The sequence below is a fragment of the Phodopus roborovskii genome, unplaced genomic scaffold (genome assembly GCF_943737965.1).
Source record: "Phodopus roborovskii unplaced genomic scaffold, PHOROB, whole genome shotgun sequence".
Taxonomy (NCBI): domain Eukaryota; kingdom Metazoa; phylum Chordata; class Mammalia; order Rodentia; family Cricetidae; genus Phodopus; species Phodopus roborovskii.
This window is the reverse complement of record NW_026125675.1, coordinates 1,514,672-1,531,871: the sequence shown is the minus strand read 5'-3', so window position 1 is coordinate 1,531,871 and position 17,200 is coordinate 1,514,672. Positions and strand designations below refer to the sequence as shown.

The 17,200-nt window shown below is 53.3% G+C and overlaps 1 protein-coding gene across 1 annotated transcript; it reads right to left on the bottom strand.

Annotated features, from left to right (window-relative positions):
* Positions 1-4,345: 4,345 nt before the first annotated feature.
* Positions 4,346-6,760, bottom strand: LOC127217323 (PWWP domain-containing DNA repair factor 3B-like). The gene is made up of 2 exons (XM_051178273.1): positions 5,842-6,760; positions 4,346-5,751 (listed from the first exon to the last, which is right to left on the bottom strand). Exons 1-2 carry the CDS (start codon positions 6,606-6,608, stop codon positions 4,422-4,424), a joined length of 2,097 nt encoding a protein of 698 aa, XP_051034230.1. The 5' UTR covers positions 6,609-6,760; the 3' UTR covers positions 4,346-4,421.
* Between the last annotated feature and the right edge of the window lie 10,440 nt (positions 6,761-17,200).

Below are 17,200 nucleotides of genomic sequence, written 5' to 3'. Positions count from 1 at the left end.
TGTAGCTGGGAGCCATTCATTTATTTCCTTTATCCTTTGCAGGCTACAGGGTTGTTAATTCTGTGCTCCTGTGGATTATTTACATACAGTATCTTGTTTAACTTACGTTGATCCTTTGACTTTATTCCAAATATATGAAATTTATAACCAGTACTACCCGATTCATAGACAAAGAAGTGGAGATACAAATAGGCAAACAGCAGATCAAAGTAGCTACTTGGATGCATCTACAATAGAATATAGTCCTTCCAACTTGTAGCATAGCTGTTGGCATTTATAAAGAATAAGAATCACATGGCTCTAGCAGCGCCACTGAGCAAGGGTCTCAGATGTCACAACTTGAAGTTATTGTGATTCTACTTCTCCCCAAGAATAACTTACTGGCTGAGTGCTGTCAAGATGTGAAGGCTGGTCTCTTTTGTACCAGATGTGGAACAACTTCCTTGATGTTTAGATGTAGTGTGAAGATTTCCTTGAACCTGGTTAAACTCACCTGAAAATTGTACATGCTTCCATATATTTCCTGGTAAGTGGGGCCTACCAAGGGCATCATTTAGAGAAACAGTAAGAACTGGGTGAAGGGAGGCAGGGTAGCAACATCATGTATGACATAAGTTAAAACCATTTGATGATTGGTGCAGGAATGTGCCTGGCATGTAGAGCGACTGTGAATGAGATGAATGCTAAAACAGCTGAAATTGCCATAGGGAAGACACAGCCCTCTCCAATACTTCATATATCCTTGGCCAAGATAGAGTTTGAACTTTAAAAAGACAATGAAGATGTAAATATTGTGCACACAACTAACTCAGACATTCCACCAGACAGCACTAATCTACTATGTTTCTTCTACGTCTCCAGCAAGGAGATGAAAGTGTAAATGTCTCTGCTCTGATGCAGAATGGACCAGAAATCAACAAGAATACTTATAACAACTCCAACCTCAATGGTATTAAATGCCCTGGAAATAATAGAATTGAATGTTATGATTAGACATAGAAGAGTTGGGGGATCTTTATGTGCAGTAGATAAAGAAGCTTTATTCTCATCTGCTGTTGTTGGCAATCAAGTGCAATTCCAAATGATTGTATCTAAAGCCAAGAGATTGACTGAGATGGTCTAGCACAGCAGTTCTCAAACTTGAGACTCCATATGAAAGACAAAAGGGATTGTGAAAATTTAGATTGCTGGGCAGACTGTGAAAATTTAGACTGCTGGGCTCTACCCCCCAGAGATTGTTTTTCAATAAGTCAAGATTTTGCATCCTCATGAAGTTTGCAGGAAATGTTTAGGCTCCAGGTTCTGCACCACTGGGTCTGAATGTAGCTGGGAACAGAAGACAGATTAGTTCAGGTTCAAAGGTTAGAAGCATGAAAAAGGGCAGTTTAAGTAGACAGAAAATTGAGAGGAGGGATTTTTACTGAATGCAGGTAAAAGCAAGAATGATTGGTTGCAATGACTATTAGCTGAGGACTTTGAGGTTTGAGGCCTGTGGAATAATATTGAATTTAATGACATAAGGGTCATTGATGATTAGGGGAAGGGCCATATGGAAATTTTAATATGATGGGTTCAAAAATACCTGTCAAGAAACCTTTGTATTCAAGGGAAACACAGTGAGTGTTAAGTGGGAAATGTGAGTCAAAAGAGACTCCTTCTTTTTGGAGGTGGATGATAGTAGCATACGTTAGAATTATCAGCCGAGATGATAAGGAAAGAGTGTGGAAAATTTGCAGAGAGGAGACCATAAAAGGGTAAATGGACCAGAAGAAGGCAGTAAGACCTGATGGCTACTACTGAGGAGTGAGTGAATTGACATGGGTAGTAATATATCTAAAGGAGAACTAATCATATAGTTTTGTTGCAATCTGGCCACACATGATGTAAGGAGTGATCATAGTGTTCCCAGGACATAGAACAAGGGACTGGTGTTAGATTTGGTGAGACCAAGAAATTATTGGAAGATCAAATGTGTATAGAAATAAGAGAAGGGGTGGTTGGAGAGCAAGATCCTTAGCATCAGTTGTTGGTAATAGGAAGTGAAAATGTGACTAAGATAGTAGGTGAAAATGTGAGAGGTACATTTATAATCAGCCTTAGGTATTTTGTTACAGCAGCACAAATGAACATGACAACCTGATTGTACAGCCTGGAGTGCTTAGCTTGCCTTTTGGCTTGTAGAATTGGGTGATACTTCAGAAGTCATCCAACATTCATGAGCTAGGCAACACCTTGCAAGACAAAGGTCTTACCCAAATGCACAGGCTTCTGCACCTGTCATCTGATGGAGACTCCATGGTCCTAGATTCCGAGGTTCTGTGGATTCAAGATCCCACAAATCCACACCGATAAGCTAAAGTCTGTGGCTCTCATTACCTCAGGGTGTGACCTTATAGGGGGACAGTGTTACTAAACACTTATTTAATTTAGATGAGATCACACTGGCAGAAGGCGGGTGCCAGAACCGATATGAATGCTATTTCTTTGCATCTCCCAGCAGCAGAGGGAACTGTTAACACAGAATGAAGACTGGACTCCCCCAGGTTGCAAATCTGGAAAAAAATTTAAGAGTGGAGAAAAAAAAAAAAAAAGCATGGAGAATCAGGTCATTCATTGGATGGGGCATCATGAGGACTTCAGAGTTCCAAGAAACTTTCGCAGAAGTAGTTGTAGAAGAAATAAGGGACAAGAGACAGCAGGAAGGTGAGAAGATTATTGCGAGGACAGTCATGTGTTCTCTTCTTCCATGGATGGTGCTCAAAGTGAGCACCACTTGCAATATAAGAAGAAATAATTGGCTTATCCACATTAGTTTTTTTGTTTTTGTTTGTTGTTGTTTCTTTGGACACGATCCCTTAACAAAACTCAGTGCTTGCAAATGCAGCTATACTGGCTGGTCAGCAAGCCCCGGTGTTCCTATCTCTGCAGTCCCACTGTGAATACAAGCGTGTGCACATGCGTGTTTTTCCCCCATGGATAAGAGCCCACTGTGTGCAGGAAGGAAAGGCAGTAATTAGCATCAAGGACTAATGCTCAGCATTCTCTCATGAAACAAGAAGGGAGGGGGTATTGTGAATCCAGAACACAGGCTAGAGGACACATGCACATTTCATAGGCATTCAGTCAAGAACAACGGGAGAGTGCACTCAGGCACACACAAGGTTGGACTTCAGAGTCTGCTGAGGCACCAAGTGAGTGCCCTGTCACCAAAATATGTCATGAACGGTGATTCAAGACAGGGAAAACAGGAGCTTCTGGGACGGACGTATGGCAGGGCTGCCTCTCATCAGGACACCCCAAGGGTCAATGATTCCAAGTAATGATGGGTCCCCTCCCTTTCCTGGAGGCATCACAAGTCTCTGATCTCTGAAATTCCAGGAACACTGGGATACTGATGTCTGCTATGGAGAGTCAGCCCACGAAGTAGTCAAGTCTTTCCCATTAAGAGTATGAAGTCTCTGGGGAGTGGAGAATGCTCGGAATGTGAAGTGCTATCTGCACCTAGTAAAAACCTGAGTTCATGACCCAGTACTCACTTAAAAAAAAATGTATATAGACAGATAGGTTTATGTTCAATCTCAGCATCCCAGAGAGAGGCACAGAAGGATAAAACACACTGCCTGGCTAGTCATTCTAGCACAATCAGTGAGCAACAGGTACAGAGGTGCTGTCTCAAAAAAAAATAGAGACAGGATAACTGAAGAAGATACCATTTTCTGACTTATGACATCCACACACTTGTGCATGAGAGTACACACACACACATTATCTCTCACACTATCTGTGGGGTGTGTGTGTGTGTGTGTGTGTGTGTGTGAGAGAGAGAGAGAGAGAGAGAGAGAGAGAGAGAGAGAGAGAGAAAGTGAGAGAGGGTTAGAACGTTTCCAACCCTTTCTTTGGCTGCGAAGCACACATCTATCTGTTCCTCTCCTTCAGCATTGTGAGTGGGCAAAACACGAGGTAGTGGAGAAAGCAGTGTAGCTGGACCCCACCCATAGCACCCTAGAGAGGACAGGGAGTATGGGTGCAGGCGGAGACACAGTGTCATCAGGGACCTGGCGTGCTGTCTGGGTGCGTGGGGTCCATGCTTCGAGTGCAAGGCTGTGTGTGCATAGCTAGCTAATGCTCCAGCCCTGGCTGGTGACGATCCAGAGAGGCACCGCCACACCACGGGGCGTCTCTGGACTTGGGCACAGGCCAAAGAAGGCTAGGCCTGGCCCGAAACTAGCAGGAAGCGTCAAACCGGTGGAGACATCTGCACCGTCAGCCAAGCACTGACGTGAACATTTATTTGGGGGCGGGGAGGGGGAAGCAACGCAGTATGCCTGCCGTGAGGATCTTTCAAGCCCCACAGTCTCCCAGGTGGTCCTCTTTTGGAGGTGGAGCTGCAGGGGTGATGGCTGGAAGGACGAAGCTCCCTTCTAAGGAATGGTTGAAGAGGGGTCCCTGGCAGCACCTATCCTGGCTGCTGACCTCTTCCGGGCCGCCTTTAGGATGGTCTTATCAAAGAGCTCTTTCTCACGATGGTGCACGGGTGGGCCACGCAGGTACTTCTCCTCCGCCTCCTTGTAGCTGAGCTCCTCCAGGGCAGCGATGGAGCAGATGATTGCTTCTGGAAGAAGGACCTCCATGGTGAATCGGACTTTGTCTCCTCTTGCCAACGCGAGCAGGGCCTCGTCTGCTTCCTTGGATATTTCTTGCAAGTGTCTGGCTACGAGATGCAGCTGGTCCTCATCCTCCAGGTAGGTCTCAATGCAGTAGACTTCCCTCTTGAATCGCCAAAGGTTGTCCAGCCACCTGGACGGTTTCCTGCCCTTTACGATGTCCAGCAGGTGCTGGTCTGCCCCCTTTCTCTTCACGATGAAGTCTACGAGCTTCTGGTTGGCTCTGTCCCAAGCGGCCCTCATGCGGTCTGGCAAGAGTTTCTTGCGGGGCCCCTTCCCACCCAGGGCGGTCTCCTCCTCCCAATCTTCCAAGTCGGCATAGCTCACCTTGGGGAAGTCAATGTGCAGGTCGCCCTCTTGGATGGCTCTCCTTAGCGGGTAACTTGCTCGGGCGGTGTAGTAGTCCATAAAGGAGCCCAGGAAGGAGCCACAGGCGAGGCCCTCTCTGTAGTGGTCGATCACTGAGAGGCACCAGTCGATGCCCTGGCCGTACACTCTGCTGGCTCTCCTCAGGAGCGCTGATTTCTCCCCACAGTCCAGGTGCTTCAGCTTGCGTAGAGGGACTGGGACACCCCTGTGCTCCAACTGCATGTTGCCCTCGATCAACAGCACCCTCGCCATCTTGTCGTTTTTGCTGACGCTCTTGACCACCGCCGGCCAGAAAGGAAGGTCCTGGAATTTGAACCAGACCAGCATCCCACGTTCGATGGTATTTGGCCCCAGGGCAGAAGCCACGTTGGTGCCTTGGCAGACTTTCTGCACTCCGGCCACCCTCCTCTTGACCCTGGTGCTAGTCGCCTTTGAGCGCACTCTATTCTCCTGTTGTGGGAGCATGCAATGTGCGCACAGCACATGGAACTTCCTTTTCCTGCTAGCAATGCGGAGCGATCTTCGCAGCCTCGGGATGGGAGGCGTGCAGGCTGCCGATGCCCCCTTTGAGTCTGGCTTTGGGGTCTCGGAGCCGGGGTCCTGCTTGTTCTCTGGGAGGGAGGTCTTCCTCTGGGCTCCAATAGCCCCGATCTCCAGGCCGCCACACCGTACTTGTTGCTGGAGAGCTCTGGGCGAGGTAGAGGCCTGCCTCGGTGGTGGTGGTGGTGGTGGTGGTGGTGGTGGTGGTGGTGGTGGTGGTGGTGGTGGTGGTGGTGGTGGTGGTGGTGGTGGTGGTGGCAGCAGCGGCCCAGAGGCAGCCTGCTGCTGTTTTTTAGCCCGGCCCCCCCTCCGAGAGGCTGGGGCCCTCAGAGACCTGAGCTTGGATGGGCTCAGCTTTCTCTTGCCCTGATTATCGCCAGCATTTCCTGCTGGTGGCTTGCAGGAACTTGGCCACACTCTAGTGCCTCTTAACAAGTTCCCTCGCATTTCAAAGTGAGGAGGCCCAACAGCAGTGTGCACCTGGGCTCTGCCCCCTTGCACTGCAAGCTCATTCTGTGAGCCCTTCAACACAGGCCCCAGGCGGCCCCGGCCCCGGCCCCGGCCCCGGCCCCGCTTCCTGGGACTCCTGAGGGAGAGCCCCTGGCCTTTCTGGTTGTGGTCTTGGAGGTGCAGGCGCTGGCCTGAGCTGGAGCTGGCCTGCTCTTTTGGAACCTTCAGAGTCGCTGTGCTGGTTCTTCGGCCACCTGCCCTTCTTCCTTGATGCAAGCCGGTTCCCTCGCCCAGAACATCCAGAGCCGCCTTGAGGGCTCTTCTGTATGCCCTGGTCTGCCCTGGCGAGCCACTGCCCTGTGACTCCTTCCCGGCCAAGGAGGCGATGGTAACGACTTCAGACTGGCTTAGGGGCTTCACCTCTGTGCTCCTCACTCTTGTCTTCTCACCCACAGGCAGAATCTGGACCTCCAGGAAAGACGCCCCTCTCCTCCTACTGTGGGCTGTGGTCCTGGGTCTGGATAACACCCTTGCAGGCCACAGCTGGCCCTTCCAGCCACAGAGCACATACTCTGCAGAGTCCATGGTGAACGGGTCTCTGGAGCTGCGCTGATCAGGACAGGGTGGCTCCCTTGGTTGTGGTGGGGCACACTGTGACTGCTGGTCTTCTGTGGTCTGGTTACCCTGCCGGCAGTGCTACCCTCCCTCCGGAATCTGGTAGACAAGCTTGGACTGACGTCCTCGCTCAGGGCTCAGGGCGACGTGGACGTGGGCGTATCCTGTAGCGTGGGAGAGGGAAGCAGAGCTGCACCAGGAGGGAAGTAGCCTCCAGTGGACACAGAAGCAATAGCTCAATGAGGTGAGGAGAGAGAAAGCAAGGGAGTAACCAAGTCTGTTCTACAGAGGTGAGGATGCATGTGGGAGAAGACATGGAAGGATCCAGACAGAGCACGTGTGCAATAGACGGTTCACCACCAGGAGGCTGGGGTGGTGAACTCACTTGCTCCTGGAGAGGCGAGTGGCTTTACAAGGCCCGTGTGCTTTCTTGCCCATCCTGTACCCCTGGGCTCCCTGGGATTATCTCGGGGAGTGGGGGAGCCTCATTGTTCTCTTTCCTAGGGAGCTAATCCCACCTTGCCCCACCCCAGGAAGCCTGTGGACACCTAGTGCGCCTGTGCCTTCCACACCAGGGAGACAGATGCCAGGCTGAGGAGCAAGTGTGTGGGGAAATCTTCATGGAGATACACACAGCATGGCTAGTAAGGATGGCGACTGCCACTGTCCTAGCTTCTGGCCTCACACCCCCACCCCCCACCCCCCACCCCCCACCCCCGACGCCGACCACAGACCCTCGTATTTGGGTTCAGGTCTCTTGTTCCAAACTCCATCCTGGCCCTCGCCGTGGGATCGGGAGTCTCCGTGGCACAAAGGAAAGCACCTCATTGTGGAGAAATGCTTCCTAACTGGCAGACTCAGGAGTGTCGGACAGAGAGGGACAGGAGAAGTGTCTCCGTTGGAACTGCCCATCCTCCTGCTGCAACCTCAAGTCCGCAGACCCTACACACCCATATCTGTGCGTGATGGTCACAGTTCTACCAACAGATCCCAGGCCACGGGACTCCCCTGCCCACAACCCCGGTGTCCCTAATGTTAACCCACAAAGTCTCAGACAGACAGGAAGTCAAAGCGGCTACTCGATGACCCGGATGCTCACTTGCCCATCGCCAAGCCCAGAAGCCATGCTTGGAATCGGAAGTGGTATCCGAACTCATCTGTAGCACAGCTCTCCTGTTCATGTTCCTCCTCCATGCTCTGCCTCTCCACATAGTTCCTTCCCCATTGTGCTCCTCACTGGAATCTCATCCCTTTCTGATCCTCACTGTGACTGGGCGTGCATCGGGGTCTGCTCCTTTCCTGGCTGCTCTCGCTCGCCTTGGGCCCATGGCTTCCTGTCCGCAGTGTGCATGCCATGCATGCATGCGGAAGCGAAGCCCACACCTGTCTGACCCTCAAAAGAGGCCCACTGTGCTTGAGTGCCGAGAAGGACCACACACTTTGAAGGACCACAGCACAGAAGAACCATGCAGGCAGGGCTCGTGTGCCACAGATGTTCACCGTTCAGGCCGGGATGCAGGTGGTTCCTGTCACCACGGGGGGCCACCACCAGGCCCAGGGAGGCCGGACACTGCGGACTCTGGGCTCCTGGAGCAGCTTCCTGAGGACACTGCTCTCCTTGGGGACTCCCAAGAAGTTACCCCACATCCCTTCTTTGAGTGTGGGCACACCGAGCTCTCCCTCAGGGACTCCAGGCCTTATCCAAAGGAATTCCCAACTGTACAGAAATACGGGCGGCAAGTGATAGCCACATCCCCTTCCCACCTTCTGTATCTATAAACACCCGGTGGTACGTTCTAGCTCCCGATTCACTGTGCAAATGCTCACCGTCCCTTCTGCCGAATTCCCAGTCAGCTCTTGCTGACTTCAAATCTGATTCCACAGTGCATAAAGTGGCTATCTACATAAAGGACTCTAGGTCTGCTCCGGGCCACACCTGCTCGGTGATGCAATAGCAAATGTGTTCTGCGGAAGTCTGGGGCCCCATTTAGGGATCACCCGCAGAAACCCCTCCTCTGAGGAATCTGTGTGATCTTACAGGGTTGGCCTCCTCTGATCCAGCCCCCTTGGGGTCCTGGGCCACAGCTGTCTCCTGAGGACACGGAGGGAAACACTGGCGCCTCGGGCGCTTCAGGCAGCCTTCTGCTGGACCCTCTTAGCACATGCCCTCCAGCAAGGCTGAACGAGCACCTTCAAGCCCAACTATGCCCCCACACCCAGGCTCCACGCCTCGGGCACGAGAGAACCCACCCCTCACCCGGTCCCGAGAAACCGCAGATGCCCGAGTTACACGTACAGAGTGCAAGCTTTCCACCCCAGGCAAGCCTTCACGAGCTTCTGATTGCCTCGAGCGTGATGTTCTCAGCCTCACACGCTTCCTGAGTTAGAATACATGCCTGGGAATACCAAGTATGTGTTCAAGCCCACAAGCCGAGGGCATCCACGCAGCACCTGTCACTCAGCCATGAAGAAAGGTGTCTGCGCTTATCATATCAGGCCACAGCCTGCCCAGAGTGCTTATTCCCAGGCCACGTTCTTCCCCAGTGTGTGTGTTCCATCTGTGCATGCCCTAATGCTCCAGGGTGTAGAAAAGTCATTACATTGTCTACAGCCTGCTCAGATTTTGTCAGTAATGCCACCTGCCTCTATCATTGCAGGCATCACCTCCGGTGCAGGAGCTTCAACCATTTACCTTTCCAGTGAAAACAGCACTATGCTCCCCAGAGGCGCATGGAGAAGTGTGCAAGATGGAACCCTGAAAGCTCTGTCTCAGCACATGCTTTGGCCCCGTGTGCGGAAGGCCTTCTGTCAAGGGCTTGCGTGCTTGACAATCCCCGTGTTCGAGGTCTATTCATTCATGTTTTCTGCAGGTTGGGAACTACCACATGGCTCCCCTCCATGTGGTGAATCAGACAGAGGCGGGGCGGGGGGGGGCAGGCTGATGGGAGGGGTACAAGAAGGGCACAAAGTCTATTGCTCACACACAGGGGCAGAGATATGCAGAGATCCAGATGATGTGCTTGCTGGTGGGTCAGAGAGAAACCCCAGCCGCTCATCCCGTAATGCCCCATCCCGTAATGCCCGGCCAGCTAGCTGATGCTTAACCCATCAGTGAATGGAGTAAAGACTCAGACCCCGACACAAACTAATAGCTGTCTGTCAAGGGAACAAGCTCTGCCCCTTCCTCAGACGTTCATCCCACACTGGTTTGACCTCAGCCTTCCCAGCTGCGATTGGTGACCAGTTTAGAGGCAGCGGTCTTTTTGGAGGCATGTCATGTCAGGTCTCCAGGCCAAGAGACTGGAGTCCTGGGCTTCATCCCTCCGAGGAACCTGGCAGTCGTCGCCCCCCCCCCCCATTTACCTCCTCCTTAGATGCCTTCCGGCTCCTCTCTTTCACACAACACGAGCCACGGCTATCTTGGGTAAGGTGCTGTCACACGAACACGGTCTTTTCTGTCAGGAGCTCGCGTGAAAATCATGGGCAAACAGAGACGGGGCATCCATTTATGTGGGTAGGTGATCTACGCTTTCAGGGCCTGAAACGACAGAGCTGTCACCAAAGAGGTGTCACCTGAGGACAAAGAGACAGGGCTGGCTGAGCAGCCAGTCCTTGGGGCTTCGCTTCAAACAGTAGTAGTGAGCACCTCTCCTGTCCCATGAAAGAGCAAGCCCGCTCCCGAGGCACACTCACAGGCTCAGCTCACACTCACTCAGGCTGTCTGCAGGCACCTACCTACGCACTTTGTGTGTCTGTCGAGTGGTTCCACCTCTCCAGCCTGAGTATCCTTCGCAAATGTATCTGTAACCAGGAAAGAATGGCTTGTCCCCGTTGTCATGGCAACCACTGTGTCATCAGAAAAAACGTTCTCTCCTAGTAGCCAGTTCTCTGCGGAAATCGGGGAAGTACTAATCCACCCAGGAGGCCTACTGTTCACTTACATCTCAGGCACCTAGATCCCCCCCCCCTCCAATTCCCTGCAGCTGCGTGCATGAAAGAAAATGAGCATGCACAAACAGGGTACAGAAGTCGATGCTGCCATGCCAGGGCCCAGGGGACCTTGGCGCAGGGGCTTTGACCACAGAGGGTCTGGGTCAAGGCAAGGCAAGGCAAGAGATGACAGGCTTTTGTCTCCCTTCTAATCAATAGAATGAGATAAGGCAGGGGTCAGAGGTGAGAAGGACACCTTTTCAGAATTCCGAAGGCAGGCAGGTTGTTTCTCCAGATGTAAGTAAGTGTTTTAGGTCACTTGGCAGACAACAGGGAGGGCCGTGGACCTGCAGGAATTCAGGTGGCAACAACATCCAGAAAGAGGAAGAAAGGAAGGAAGAAAGAGAGAGAAAGAAAAAAAGAAAGAGAAAGAAAAAGAAAGGTCGAATCTCAAGCAGGAAGGAAAGAGAGCAAACTTCAAATGGCTGGAGGCTTTGGTAACCACAAAACCAGCCCACAAAGGCATATTTCCTCCCTCAGTGCAACACCTCTCAACAAACCGAAACACTGCCATCTATTAGGAAACAAGTACACACACACACACACACACACACACACACACACACACACACACACACGAGAGAGAGAGGGGGGGGAAGAGAGGGAGGGAAGAGGGAGACAAGAGGGGAGAACAGAGAGAGGAGAGGAGGTCATGTTCCTTTAAGCTGCCTCAAGGCATGCCTACTACTCCATGCACTCATCCCTGCATCTAGTAGGATGCTTTCTCATCGCATTGGATGACTCCATTTTGGAAAGTTCACCTCTTCAGGGTTTTTCTACTTTGCTCACAGCACATACATGGATCATTACAGAATATGCCTTTTGCCTGACCATTTTCACTTACAATACTCCCAGCATTCACGGAGGGGTGTGTGTGTGGGGGGCACAGTGCATTCCTTCTCGGGGCCGGGTAGTATTGTGTTGTTCTGATTTGCCATGCTCAGTGTATCTCTTTATCATGAGGGGCTAATTTGAGACTTCCCCACTGTGACTAGGGCTGCCATGAGCTTTTGTGTGCCTACATTTGCTCAAATGCTTCTATTCAGGGGATTGGGCCATACCTAGGGGTGGAGTGTATGTGTAATGGGCTGATATGGCATTACCCATTTTGATGAACACAAAGGTGCTGCCCACAGTAGACATAGCATCCAGAACCCCACAGCAGCAAGGCTTTTTGGGAGTCTGCCTATGCTTAAGAGTCCTTCGTAACTTCCATCCTAAATAGTCAAGTAACTGTATGTGGGGTGTGTGTGTGTGTGTGTGTGTGTGAGTGGTGAGTGGTGTGTGTGTGTGTGGTGTGTGTGTGTTGTGTGTGTGTGTATGGTGTGTGTGTGTGTGAGTGGTGAGTGTTGTATGTGAGTGTATGATGTGTGTGTGTATGGTGTGTGTGTGTGTGTGTGTGTGTGTATGGTGTGTGTGTGTGTGTGTGTGTGTGTGTGTGTGTGTGTGGTGTGTATGTGTGTGTGAGTAGACTCAACTGCTGTCATTGTATGTCCCTTGCCTTCCCTAAACTCAGATATCATGGGACTTGTGTTCTGAGTCCCCATGCATCACGCATGCCCAGATGATATGGTGTCAAAGCATGGTCATCAGAGATCCAGAGTCCATGGGGGAGGACAGTGGGACCATGGAGTGTCAGAGCCCAAGCTGAACAATACAGTGACAGCCAGGAGTCTCAGTCACTCTTCAGATCAAAGCTCCTGAAGGCCATCAGAAACATGCCGGAAGGCTGCAAATGCGAGGCACGGGACTGTACCCCGGGCAGGGGACTAGAGACCTCCTGTTCCTGCCTCTTGTGTACTTTTGAGGTCGTCGTCACTGGACACCTGGGCCCTCCAGAGAAGCAGCCATGAGTGATATTTGACAGGAGGGGCTTACTGGGGCCCGATGCACATGCGCAGACACAGGCCCGAGTCAAGCCCCAAGTTACACCCGTATGGTTGCTGGGTGGGTGTCCTTTTAGGAGCACCTACCTATAGCTAGTCTCATGCATGCTTGCCTGCTTTTGTAGAGAGGCCATTGCCCTTAGTTTCCAGAAGTGAGGAGTAACCCTGGCAAAGGAGGGTCTCTGGTGACTCTCACGAAGCCTGTCTATAGGTGAGTGAGTGACTAGGTGTTAGGGCCCATGAGGTGATGTCATGGGCCTCGCTTTCACCCTGGAGTGGTCAAGTCCCGGAAGGGCTGCCTGGGCAAGCTTTGTGAAGGTGCCAGGGACCCCAAGGATTGGGCAGGACAGCGCGCGTGCTCCTGCAGAGACTAGGGACCTTCCACATGGCCCTTTCAGTCCCCTTCGGGTACTCCCCCCGATTCTGCACAGATCTATACTTCTACAAGTTGGAGCATTTCCAACGGGGAGCACAGATGTTCCGGGCACTTTGAGCTCCTCCTAGGTGAGTTGGGAGCTTGTGCATGCACAGCCGAAAGCTCCAAGCCAAGTATGCGTGATTACTTACGGGGTGGGCCTCAAGGCCGCCAGGCTCACAAAGGCAGATGTGGTTTTCCACAGAGGTATGCAACACTTTGTGGAAGTGAGGCATCCCTGCCACGCCCCTCCGGGGGGACCAAGAGGGGTCTCGGGATTGTGGTGAGCTGTGTCCCTGTAGGTGAGTGCCTAGGTATTAGGACCCAGGATAATACCTGAGGTGAAGTCGTCTGTCCCTCCGTCCGTCCGTCCCTCCCTCCCTCAGTCCCTCTGTCCATCCTCCCATCTGTCCCTTCCTCCTTCCGTCCGTCCCTCCCTCAGTCTGTCTGTCCATCCTCCCATCTGTCCCTCTGTCTGTCCCTCCCTCAGTCCCTCTGTCCATCCACCCATCTGTCCCTCCGTCCCTCCATCCCTCCCTCCCTCCTTCTGTCCGTCCCTCCCTCAGTCTGTGTGTCCATCCTCACATCTGTCCCTCCCTCCTTCCGTCCGTCCCTCCCTCAGTCTGTCTGTCCATCCTCCCATCTGTCCCTCGGTCCCTCCGTCCTGCCTTCCGTCCATCCTTCTGTCCGTCCGTCCTTCCGTCCGCAGCCCGAGTTCCACAGTGGAGTGGGGGAGGCCAGGAAGGGCCGCGTGGGAAAGCTTGCATAGGAAGCAGGGACGGAGAAGAGTGGGCAGGACAGCACGGCAAGTGTGCTCGCCGCAGGACTAGGCACCTGCCCCGTGGCGCTCTCTGAAGTCTTTGGGCACAGGAGACGTTTATCCGGGCCCACACGTGCACACTAGGACCAAGTAAAACAGGAGAGTGGGTGTTTCAGGTCCTCCCAGGCTTTGAAGTGCAACTTTCCCTCCGGGCGTGCGTGATCATCGCGGCTGGGCTTAGGCAAGGAAAGGGACCGCACAGGGGCTCGCGTGCGCCCCCGCTTCTCCGCGGCCCCTCCTATTTCCCGGAAGGAGGACCAACTAATGGGACCCCCTGGAGGGGGCAGCAGGCTTTGGGGCTGCGGTGCTGAGGCCTGTCCCTGTCCCTGTCCCTGTCCCTGTCCCTGTGGGAGAGTGACCAGGTATTAGGACCCAGGATATTCCCCGAGGTGATGGAGGTGATGGCTGGCTCCTAAGTTGCACACCGAGTGGCCCAGGAGCAAAGCCCACAAAGGCCTCGAGAGGGACTCGGGGACCGCGGCTGGCCCGCGCAGCATGTGGACTTGGGAAAGACTAGGGACCCCCCACAGGGCCCCTTCCGTGGTCTTCGGGTGCTTCAGACGTCCTCCCGGCCCCATGTGCACGGGTGGGCCTGTTTGAGAGAGGGGTATGGGGGCTCAGGCCCTCGCCAGCCTTAGTACAGTGGCTGCCCGGATGCGCATGCGCAACCCCCCCTGTCCAAAGCACGCTTGCGCCAGTGCCTCAGCAAGGAGGGGGCGTGGCCAGGGTCACACATGCGCAAAGTGGACTACTTCCGGAAGTGGGGTCTCAGCAGCCGTGACTGGTGACTGCGCTCGAGGCTGAGAGGGGTTTGCGGTGCCGGTGAGGATGCGGTGAGGCGTCCTCCCCCAGCTGAGCAACGAGGTATGTGCAGCCTCGGAAGTCCATGAGGGGACTTCCGGAGCCTGCGTTAGCTACCCACCGAATTGGGCAAGGCCGGGGGGGGGGGGGGAGGGGGTGCAGTCTGGGAAGGTGTGTCCGGGCCACGGGGGCTGAGAGGGAGGCGAGCGCAGGACCGCCCGTGTGCTGGAGAGTGAAATCCAGTGTCTTCCAGGCCCTGTTAGGGCAGCTCCCAGCTGGGACTTACACAACAGCACGTCCACGTCATTGGCTGGGTCACATCCCTCAGCACCCTGGAGCAGGTGCATGCTGCTCCACCTAGTCCGAATGGTTCCATTCAGGGAGGGGGGGCTACTCAGGTGGGACGACCGTCTGATGGGAAGAAGGCTCTCAGGGGACTGTGGTTGAAGCATGATCACCTGCCTAATCTGAGTGGGCCCCTGTTCTGAGGTTCTGGAGGTCACAAAATCAGAGTCGGCCTGGATCCACAGTGCTCGGTGGTGGCGCAGAATGGGATCACGGGGTGTCTGTCGGGGGCCTGCCTGGTTGAGGTTGAGGCGATTTCTGTAAACCTCCCTTCTGCAAGGGACTGGACAGAATCCCAGGCTCTGCGGGTATGAGAAGATAGATGTATGTGTTACAGAGTGAGGGATGGGGGAGAGCGTGGAAGGTGCCCATTGCCCCTGCATACTCTTTGGTCAACATTGGATGCATGTCCCCGCTTGTGATGTCTGCTGGGCGATTTCATGCATGGCAACTGCTGGGCCCCGAGCCAGGCACGTGTGGCCCTTGGACCCATCTGTTGCAGGAGCATCTCCTAGCCCCACCTCATGGGTTTCCATGATACTCTCTCTCAGGCCACATCTCAGGCCACTCACCTGTGCCACATCGGCCTTGGCCGAGGGTGGATGCTTGGCTCGCCACAGGCAAGTGTGCCTGCTTTGCCAGCCTCCCGTATGTAAACTTGCTGAGGGGGCCCTATACAGGAACAGAATGATGTGTATTCACCTGCTAGGTCCTCACATCTAGCCTGTATCACCTACCACCCGGCCAGACCAGGCCAGGAAGACACACACACACACACACACACACACACATACACACCAAACCCCCACCCCCCTACACACACATACACACACACACACACCACCACCACCACCACCACCACCACCACCACCTCATGTATGAGCAGCTCTACTCATGAGCCCACATGCTCAGGTCTTTCTCATGCATAAGTGCTGTCAGAAAGCATGCTTGTGGAGGCAGGCAGTGGCTGGGTGCTCCCTTCCTCTAAAGAGACTGAGGTTTCTGAGGGGAGGATCTCGGAATAGGATCGTCTTCGTGGCCGACTGGTTATTAGTGGGTGCTTCTATGAAGTCCGGTGTTAGGGAAACTGTTCCAGAACGTGTTCCCAGTACAAGAAGGAAAATCCACTTGAACAAGGCCTAGTTACTTACTGAGCAGGTGCTGGTTCAAAGTACTAGAGTCTGACCCTGGGGCAGTTTATGTTAGACACATTTAAGGACAGTACACTTTTGGAACAAAGTTTGCTGGTAACAGTTATCTCAGTCCCCTGCGCAGAATGAAGGTTGAGGCCTAAGTACATAGACACTCTCTTGCAATGTACATGTGACCTGTCCCATGAAGGTGGGTTCTGTATCTTAGGGACCTCGGATCTGCTGTGGCTTCAGCCATGCGGATAGCAGAGACAGTACACCAGGCTGCCACGTACATGGGGCATCTCCACAAAGGATGGGCTCTGTTGACTGAGAAACCAAACTAACGAGGAAGGCCTAGGGTGGGAGAGTCTGGGAGAAACATGATAATCTGGGAGATCCGAGTGTGGCCTGGCCCTGTAGGCAGCATAGATCACCAGGCCGTTAACGACATCCACTCCCCGCCTTCTGGTTGGAAAAGAGATGCACGCCTGTGTTCTGTTGAAGAGACAAGCCTGTGTGCTTAACATTCCTGGGGCCCACCGTGCTTGTCTGTGAGCACAAAGACCTCGTGCGCTCATACAGACTGTGTGTCACCTTGTGTGAGTATATTGGGCAATCTCTGGATTTGCCTCCTGCGTGTATTCCTTGGGCCTTTCCTAGATGTCTGGGTCCCTGAGTTGTTTCTGAGAGCGGGTCGGGATTTCACTTGAGTGTGCAGCAGGTGTGCCCAGACATGGTTCCAGGGCCCGCATTGGCTATCAGTGGGTTGGTGTTTGTGACAAGATGCAGGTATTGTGGCACTTGGCCTGGGGCTAGACCAAGCTTGCCCTATCCTGGGGACAAGCAATCAGCAGAAAGGGCTGAGATTGGGGGCTACGGGGTTGCGGAGAGCTCTGCGTTCTGCGTTCCGGGGTGGGGAGGGGGTTGGGTGTAAAAAAATAGAAAAGAAAAGAAAAAAGGGACAGAATGTGATTGGATGTGGCATTATGTACCGGTGCCATCCTCCTCCTGCCACCTCTCTGCCCCAGCAGGGTAGTGCCAGGGCACACGACCACAGGCTGTGGAGGCCTGGTCCCTGTTTCCATTGCTGTGGTGAAATTCTTCCCTGTGTCTTTACTGTACACACCAACATTCTAGGAGTCCGGCGGCCCAGCACAGTGAGGCCGCAAGCC